General features: G+C 44.1%; 1 protein-coding gene across 1 annotated transcript; it reads left to right on the top strand.

Annotated features, from left to right (window-relative positions):
• The first annotated feature begins 425 nt into the window (after positions 1 to 425).
• Positions 426 to 7,251, top strand: LOC138885609 (uncharacterized). Its single transcript, XM_070166572.1, has 5 exons — positions 426 to 489; positions 1,169 to 1,297; positions 1,376 to 1,693; positions 2,100 to 2,842; positions 7,222 to 7,251. Exons 1-5 carry the CDS (start codon positions 426 to 428, stop codon positions 7,249 to 7,251), a joined length of 1,284 nt encoding a protein of 427 aa, XP_070022673.1.
• Positions 7,252 to 9,692: the final 2,441 nt, after the last annotated feature.

Below are 9,692 nucleotides of genomic sequence, written 5' to 3'. Positions count from 1 at the left end.
GTGGTATCACTTTTTCCATCGAGGGACGAAATCGGGTAGCCCCGATTTTCACCATATACAGATATTCCCCTCGTTTCGTAGAATAAAATGATAAGAAACGACTTGAGCCTCGATTTTCTGGAGGCCCCAATAATGACATCATCACCGTGACGTAAGCGCTCAAGGTGATCAAAACGTCTCGTCGGTTCGGCTCCCCAAAACATTAAATGCTTGCCAGTGACGGTCGGCCACTAGCGCCACCGAACCGTCACCGTGAACCTATAAATACATGTTTTCCATTTGAATCAAAACTTTACTTTTATATTCACCAATTTTTCTAAGCCTCTTCCTCTCTCCATCTCTTCTCTTCCACCGTCCGTTAATTCGATCTTTTAGGACCAAAAATACCAAACTCCACCTCTTTCTGCTTCATCTCAACTGAATCAATGGCAAAAACCTCCAAAACTGTCCCTCAAAAGGAGAAAGCCTTCTTCTTCTTCTTCTCAGCCGGTCGGTGATAAAACGCCGGTGGAACCGCTCCTTCACGAGATTGTTCTCGGCCCTTGTGTCCTAAAAATGACTTCAAAGTCGAGAACCCTCCGTTGTTCCCCGGTCAATGTGAACACGTATCGAGGTATATTTTCTCGATAATGACGAAAAAACTCGAAGCCGTGAAGGAAGACTGCAACTAGGGGCCCGAGGTCGTGGTACAGATCCTGCCCCCGAGGAAAGTATCACCACTCACGTGGAGGGATTTCTAAGTGTTAACACTTACCCCTTCACATTGGGTCGTCTTGACCCAATTATCGTCGATTTTTGCAAAATGTACCAGGTTACCCTCGGCCAGGTGCATCCCTCGTTCTGGCGCATAGTGATTATGCTCCGGTTCTTTTCTGGTAAGGCCAAGGGATTGGAATTCACTCTCAGCCACCTTATAAGGTTGTATCGACCAAAACTTTATCGAGGATTAACCAAACTTCAATGTCGATCGACGAAGTCTTTTTTGAAGGTATCGATGAGGACAAGGACTGAGGTTGGATGAGCCGGTACGTGTAAGTAAGGACCTGTGACCTCATCCCCGAGGAGAAACTGTTGTTCCCCGATAAGTGGAACCCCCATCGTAAGTATCATCCATTAATCTTTATATTTTATTTTTTGCTTTGTGTAACACTTTCATATGTTTATGCAGCGGTTGCATGGATGTCTCATGCGGTCCCCGACCTTGAAGACTGGGTTCGGAAGCTGGCTGCAACTTCCTCCCATGCCGAACGCTGTTGGCGTGACTTGGCCAGGGGTAGATGGGAGGCTAAAAATCATGGTAAGTTTATCCTGTATGCCTACGACATCCTTTTCTAAAACATTTCCTTTCACTCATACTTGACTCCCTTTTTCGCAGGCCTCGGGGATGTTGCTGAATTGAGGCCAACCCCGCTTGGGGAAGAGGTGGTTCCCAAATCGGCCAAGGACAAGAAAAAGAGAAGGGACCCGCCTTCTAATACCCCAGAGCCTAAGAAGAGTAGGGCTCGTAAGCCGAAGGACGACTCTGCCGCTTTGTCTTCCAGCGTAGCCCAAAAGCTACAAGATGAGGAAGAGGAGAGAGAGGATGCCGGTTGTGAGCTGATGCCTCGAAAGAGGGGAAACATTGAAGCTTCTAAGGCAGCTGGGCCGGTGACGGTCGATGAGACTCACCCTCGAACCGAGGAGATCTCGGAAGGTACTTCGAGCAAAGTCCCCGAGTCATCGGGGGCCCAACATATTTCCTGCCGTGATGAACAACCAGCGAATGTGCCCGAAGAGTCCGATTCCGGGTCCCTTTAGAAGGGGAAGAGTGCCCTGGGTAACTTGCTTGGGGCAATCCATATTGATGATTTGCCACCCGACCCTAAATTTTTCGAAGGGCAATTTTGGGAGGTTGGATCTATGGAGACCCCGATGTGGGAACGACCCACAACGGGGAAGATATATTCTGTAGTTGTCTCACGAGGGTCGCTGAAGTTTCCGACCTAGATGCGACGATGGTTTTGACAAGGACCATCGTATCTTGAACCAGGTAAACTTCATTTCCCGTTATTACGTTTGATTTTATTTTCTTCTTGCCGATTTCTTTCCTTTATCCTTAGGCTGTGGTGCTTCATTTCCCGAAACATTCTCCAAGTACCAGGCTGAGCTGAACCGGTGTGAGGCCGAACTCAAGAAGCTCACTGAGGAGAGAGATGCCCTCAAATGCCTCTATGTGAAGAAAGAAGAGGATACCAGGGACCTCCGAGCGGACTTGGCCCAGGCTCATAAGGAAGAGGCCGAGCTAGATACACAGGTAACTATCCTTTTGAAAGAGTACGGTCTCGACTCAACTATGGAAGCTAATACTTCAATATCTCAGCTGCAGCAAAAGCTGGAAATGATCGAGCTGCTCCGATGGGAAGTCTATCAGGTTAAAGCCGACTGCGATCGGTGGAATAAGAACGTGGACCGCCTTGCTACAGAGAAAGAGGCTGCCTTGCCCAAATTTTCATCGGCTGAGGTCCAACTTCAGGGCGTCAAAGAGAAAATTTCAGCCCAGGCTAAAAGGATCGAGGAGCTCAAAGCCGAGCTTGCTGAGGCCAAGGCGGAGGTCGGGAAGACGAAGATCTCGGCTGGTAAGTCCATAGCCATGTATTTGGCCAATGGCAAGGCTTCTCAGGCACAACTAAGGGAGGCTTCTGTTCGAGAGCTACGGAGCAATGACTTGGCGAGGTGCCAATCCCATAGGGAGACCCTCGAGGAAATCCATGCTCGAGGTTTTGACCTCTTTGAAGAGATAGCTCAAGCTAATGCGCTTGAAGCTGATGCCAGGTTGCTTGTCTCCTCCGATGACGATGATGAAGTTAGCCAAGGCGGATCCAATAACGATGAGGGGCCGAGGGAGAAACCAGCCCCGAGCATAGTTATTAGGATTTTTTTTTTCCTTTTTTGTAAGACCCATGTGGGTCTCTTGTACATATCCTTCTTCATCAATATATAAAAGAAAATATCTCTTGAATGCCTTCTCAATTTTTAAAAACATATTTTTAACCTTGTAAAATTTTTAACACAACCTTATGCTTTAAACAGTACGTTCGAGACTTTAGTTTTGGGTGACTTCCTCGAAGTCATCATGGTCGAGTTCGAATAAGGTTTGAACTCGAGGCATAGGCCCTTTAGGGTTTGTGTCAGATAATGGTGAGTCCCCGAGCCATAGTCAAGTTATTCTTTATTTGGGCTCGGAATAGTCGAACCCTTGGGTTCGGATGGAGTGAGAACAAGGTCTTGAACTCTAAGTGTATTGGCCCTTAGGCTCTTTAGATCAGGCCGATATGGCCTATAAAAGATGGCCATTATTCCCTTCTTTCAGCTTAAAATACTTAGTGAAGATTTCTTTATACCTTAGCATGTATTTTTTTACCCATTGGATTTTTTGAGGGTTCGATGTCGATTGAAACCCCTCTGTTTTTTTGCCTTAGCACGTTTGTGTTAAGATAATTTGATACCTCTTAAGGTTTTTTTAGGGCTGATTTTAACGAAGCCCTTTTGGTTATTTGCCGAAAGTAGCCTTTTTAACCGATTTTTCAAAGAATTTGAAGGCCTATTATGATTGCGAGATTTAGATGTCTCCGAGCCGCATTAATTTGGATGTAGCCTTTGGGTATGTCTCTTGGGCTTATTTCCCAATAACACTTCGAACTTGTTCGAAGTGTTAGTCCCCGAGGATGATGGCCTTGGCCTATAGATCGAGGGGTGCCTCTTTGAGGTATTATGAATTCTAGTTTAGATAACTCGAATACGTCAATCGTCGATGATAGTCCCCAAGTGTTCGAGGTATATTTGCGCTTGGACCTTGAGCCATTTCCCACAAAATCATAAGTACGATCGTATAGTAGAAAATTTTCTTTGAGACACAAAATGTTTGATATAGAAAGAATGTTTCTTGAAATAATTTATACATGCATACATGTTTTGCCATCGGGGCTTGACTAATCTATATGGACACGGTTCATTCGACCGTTTGGCCCATTACAAAGTTTCCCTATCAAGGCCTTTGACATGAAGTATTTTCCTCGAAAATATAACCTCCGAGGGTGATGCCCCCCAGTATTCGAGGTTGATTGAAAAGAAGCCTTGGATATTGTTGAATTTTTCTCAGGTAGCACATAATTGTTTCCTCGTTAAAAATCTCGCCGGAAAAACCCATTTGGGATAAAAACCGATCTAACGAAAAAAGAGTGCAATGCGTGCTTTAAAACCTAAGGTCCTAGTGTTGAAGAGTTTCTCGACGTCTTCGACCGAACACCTGCAATAAGTTAGTATCAAATATGAACAGAAATGGTAAAAGTCATACCTTAGCAATAATACCGTTTGAGGAGTGATACATTCCAATTGTTGGGCAGTTATTCGCCCTCCATTGTGCCAAGTTTGTAAGACCCCTTTCCGATGATACCGAGGGCCTGATATGGTCCTTCCCAATTTGGGCCTAGTTTTCCTTCGTTTGGGTCTCGAGTGTTGAGGGTGACTTCCCTTAGAACTAAGTCCCTGATTCCGAAGTGGCGAAGGTTGGTTCTTCTATTATAATATCTCTCGATTCTTTGCTTTTGCGCAGCCATTCGAACGAGCGCAGATTCTCGTTTTTCATCTAATAGCTCAAGGCTAGTATTCATAGCCTAGTGATTTGATTCTTCCGTCGTATGTCAAAATTTGGAGCTAGGTTCCCCGACTTCGATCAGAATCAAGGCATTGGAACTAATATACTAAGGAGAACAGGTTACCCCCATACTGGACTTTGATGTTGTCTGATATGCCCAAAGGACTTCGGGTAACATTTCTCTCCACTTCCCCTTAGCATCGTTCAACCTTTCTTTAAGTTTTGAATGATAGTCTTGTTCGTCGATACGACTTGTCCGTTTCTACTAGGATGGTACGGTGTTGATAATATCCTTTTTATTTTGTTCTCCTCGAGGGATTTTGTTACCTTTCTGCCGATAAATTATTTTCCATTGTCACACACTATTTCGGCGGGTATCCCAAATCGACAGACTATGTGATCCCAAATGAAGTCTATAACTTCTTTCTCTCTTACTTTTTCGAACGCATGTGCTTCAACCTATTTAGACAAATAGTCAGTCATAAATAAAATGAACTTAGCTTTTCCTAGGGTCGTTGGCAAAGGGCCGACGATATCCATCCCACATTTCATGAATGGCCATGGGGGTAGGACTGAATGAAGTTGCTCTCGGGGCTGATGGATCAACGGTGAACACCTTTGACATTTATTATATTTTCGAACAAACTCCTTAATGTCTTTTTCCATGCTATCCTAGTAGTATCCTGCTCTAATGATTTTTTGAATCAACGATTCAACACCGGAGTGGTTCCCACAAGTGCCTTCATGGATCTCTCATAAAACATAATCGGTGTCCCCTAGTCCCAAACATATTTCCAATGGTTCATCGAATGTCCTTCTATATAATGTTCTATCTTCATCTAATGTGAATCGGTCAACTTTGGTTCGTAGGACCCTCGACTCTTTAGGGTCCAATGGGAGCTTTCCGTTCTTCAAGTATTCAATATATTTATTCCTCCAGTCCTAGGTCAAGCTTGTAGAGTTGATCTCGGCATGACCTTCCTCGATCACAAATCTCGAGAGTTGAACGACAGTTCCCAAGCTGATCTCATCTTCCTCGACCGACGACCCCAAATTTGCAAGTCCATCGGCCTTACTGTTTTGTTCTCGAGGTACATGTTGTAAAGTCTTTTCCTTGAAATGGTACAAAGTTACCTACAGCTTGTCCAAATACCTTTGCATTCTATCCTCTTGAAATTCGAAGGTTTTGTTTACTTGGTTCACCACCAGTAAAGAGTCACCCTTGGCTTCAATACTTTTGCTCCCAAGATTTTAGCTAGCTTGAGATCTGCAATCATGGCCTCGTACTCGGCCTCATTGTTAGTCAACCTAGAAGTTTTGATAGACTACCTAATAGTGCTACCGTGGGCGGATTCAAAATGATGCATAATCCGGACCCCTTCACATTTGAAGCACCGTCTGTGAAAAAAGGGTCCACACCCCCGATGACGTGCCTGATTTTAACAAAAGTTCTTTCCCAACTTAGGGTACGAGGGTTGGCGTGAAATCGGCCACGAAGTCCACGAAAATTTGGGACTTGATGGCCGTTCGAGGTTGATACTCGATATTGTACCCACTGAATTCGATGACCCATTTGGCCAATCGACTCGATAGTTCCGGTTTGTGCAAAATATTACAATGTGGGTAAGTGGTTAATATGCATATGGGGTGACATTGAAAGTATGGTTTTAAATTTTTAGAAGTGCTTATCAGTGCGAGTGCCAATTTTTCTAAATGTGGATACCTAGTTTCTGCTTCTCCTAAGGTTCGACTTACATAATAAATGGGAATCTTGCTCTTCCCGAACTAGGACACCACTTAGCGCGGTTTCCGATACTGCCAAGTACAAGTAAAGTTTCTCATATGCCTTTGGAGTGTGAAACGGTGTTGGGCTTGATAGGTATCGCTTTAATTCCTCTAATGATTGTTGGCACTCCGGGGTCTACGTGAAATCGTTCTTCTTCTTGAGCACGGAGAAAAATCTATGCTTCGATCCGACGAACTCGAGATGAATCAGCCTAAAGCAACTATCCGTCCAGTTAGCCTCTGTACGGCCTTTACATTATCCACGACGGTGATGTCTTCGATGACCTTGATTTTGTCAAGGTTGATCTTGATCCCCCGGTTCGGCACCATAAAGCCTGGGAATTTGCCCGAACCGACCCCGAAAGCATATTTCTCGGGGTTGAGCTTCATGTTATATTTCCTCAAAATCTCGAACATTTCCTGGAAATGAGCCAAATGGTCCTCTACGTGTAGGGACTTAACTAGCATGTCATCGATATAAACTTCCACTAACTTATCTTTTTGTTCTTCGAACATTTTATTTACTAGGCGTTGGTAAGTAGCTCCAGCATTTTTTAGCCCGAACAACATTACGTTACAGCAATATGTTCCATACTTGGTGATAAATGAAGTCTTTTCCTAGTACTCCGGCTTCATTTGAATTTGGTTATACCTGGAATAGGCATCGAGAAAATTAAGGTTCTCATGGCGAGCCGTGGCGTCAATTATGCGATCGATGTTAGGCAGCGGAAAAGAATCTTTGGGTCATGCCTTGTTTAAATCTTTATAATCTACACACATTCTAATCTTGTTCCCTTTTTTAGGGACAACGACTACATTGGCTAGCCATTTAGGATACTTTACCTCCCAAATGGACCCTATTTTGAGAAGTTTAGTTACCTCGTCCTTTATAAATACGTTCTTTACCTCGGACTGGGGCCTTCTTTTTTGTTTAACTGGTTTGAACATGGGGTCAAGGCTTAGCCAATGCATTTTTATCTCCGATGGGATCCCTGTCATGTCTAAATGGGACCAAGCAAAACTATCTATGTTATCAATAAGAAATTGAATAAGCTTTTTCCTGAGTTCGGGGGTTAATCCCGTTCCCAGGTATACCTTGCGCTCGAGCAGGTGCTCAATCAATATAACCTGTTCCAGCTCTTTGACCGTTGATTTGGTGGCGTCCGAGTCTTCGGGAACAATAAAAGTTCGAGGAGTTAGAAAATCCTCTTCTTCTATCCCTTGCTTCCTTGATTCGATCGAGGCTGGTGGCTGTGATTGTTATTTGGCTTCTTGTTTACCTTTGGTGCTTGACCTTTCCAAAGTTGATAATGTTGATATCGGTGTTATCTCATCGACTGCAAACATTTACTTTGCGGCATGCTGCTCCCCGTATACTATTTTTACACCGTCCGCCATTGGAAATTTCATCAATTGGTGGAGAGTCGAGGGGACTGCCCTCATGTTGTGGATCCAAGGCCTTCCGAATATGGCATTATACCTCATGTCGCCTTCGATCACGTGGAATTTGGTATCTTGAATGGTTCCAGCCACGTTTACCGGTAAAATAATCTCCATTTTAGTTGTTTCACTGGCCATGTTGAAGTTGTTTAAGACCCGAGTTGGGGGCACGATTTGATCTTGTAGACCGAGTTGTTTCACGACCCTCGATCGGATGATATTTGCTAATCTACCTGGATCAACTAAAACATGCTTAACTTGAACTTTATTTAATAAGATAGAAATTACCAGAGCATCATTGTGTGACTGAGAAATGCCTTCTGCTTCTTCATCGTTGAATGATAAGGAGCCTCCGGGCACATAATCTCAGGTTCGTTTTTCCTTAGTGATTGACACGTTAGTGCGTTTGAATATGGGTCCTTGTGGAACATCAACCCCACCGACGATCATATGAATGACATGCTGGGGTTCCTCATGTTCATTTTTCCTGTTGGCGTCCCTTTCTCTGAGATGATTCTTAGCTCGATTGGCGAGGAACTCTCGAAGGTGACCCTTATTGAATAGACGGGCTACCTCTTCCCTCAGTTGCCTGCAATCCTCGGTTTTGTGACCATGCGTGCCATGATACTTGCACATCAAATTTGGGTTTCTTTGGGAAGGATCGATCTGTATGGGTCTGGGCCACCTAGTATCTTTGATCTTTCCGATTGCCGATAGAATGCCCGATGCATCGATGCTAAAGTTATACTATGATAACCGAGTGCCTCCACGGGATCAACATTCTTATCAAAACCACTTTTGCTCATAAGTCCCCGAGAATTCTCCCCTCGATCGCTTCTTCGATCATTCTGGGAGGGATTGCATCCTGAACCATTGTTCCTTCGATCTGCGACATATGGTTAATATCGTTCTCTATTCGACCTTGGCTCCTTGTCAACGTCTCTCGAGGTTTTAACTGCCAACCTGTTCGGATGTACTGAGCCGGAAGGGGCTTCTAATTGGTTGTCTTCGACCCTGATCTTCGATTGACATCGATTGTGCACATCTGCCCAAGTTATAGCTGCATACTCAACCAAGTTTTGTTTCAACTCTCGCGATGCTATCGAAATCCGCTCGTTCAACCCTTGGGTGAAAGCTTGAACGGCCCAATTATCTGTGATTGGTGGCAACTCCATGCGTTCCATTTGAAATCGTGATACGAACTCCCTCATCATTTCGTTATCCCTTTGTCTTATCTTGAAAACGTCAGATTTTCTTGTTGCGACCTTTATGGCCCCGGCGTGTGTCTTCACGAAAGAATATGATAACATGGCAAATGAGTCGATGGAATTTGGTGGCAGGTTGTGATACCAAATTATTGCTCCCTTTGACAAAGTTTTCCCAAATTTTTTCAACAAAACGGACTCCATCTCATCATCTTCTAAGTCATTTTCCTTTATTCCGCATGTGTACAAAGTGATATGTTCGTTAGGATCAGTGGTCCCGTTGTATTTAGGTATATCCGGCGTACGAAACTTCTTAGGAATAAGCTTCAGAACTGTACTATGAGGAAAATGCTTCTGTACGAACATTTTTGAATCCAAACCCTTTAGGATCAGGGGTGCCCCCGGTATCTGATCAACTCGGGACTTGCATGTTTCCACTTTTTTATCATGATCTTTGATTTTCTTCTCTCCTGACTCAATTCTTTTGGTGAACTCCTCGATCATTTTCGTTATTGCAGATCAGTCCTTGATTCGTTACCATTCAACCTTACTGGCACTGGCTCGGTACGACGAGTGATTTCTGGATCGACCACACTTGGAGTCCTATGTTGATTTTGCAATTGAGCAAT

This window comes from Nicotiana sylvestris, chromosome 2 (genome assembly GCF_000393655.2).
Source record: "Nicotiana sylvestris chromosome 2, ASM39365v2, whole genome shotgun sequence".
Classification (NCBI taxonomy): domain Eukaryota; kingdom Viridiplantae; phylum Streptophyta; class Magnoliopsida; order Solanales; family Solanaceae; genus Nicotiana; species Nicotiana sylvestris.
The sequence above is the reverse complement of the archived record's forward strand: the minus strand, read 5'-3'. Positions and strand labels throughout refer to the sequence as shown.

Excerpts from the sequence above, each read along its gene's own strand:
- LOC138885609 (XM_070166572.1), top strand. The coding sequence starts at position 426 with ATGGCAAAAACCTCCAAAACTGTCCCTCAAAAGGAGAAAGCCTTCTTC. Across the intron at positions 490-1,168 it reads CTTCTTCTTCTTCTCAGCCG|CGGTTGCATGGATGTCTCAT; the intron begins GTCGGTGATAAA and ends ATGTTTATGCAG. Across the intron at positions 1,298-1,375 it reads ATGGGAGGCTAAAAATCATG|GCCTCGGGGATGTTGCTGAA; the intron begins GTAAGTTTATCC and ends CCTTTTTCGCAG.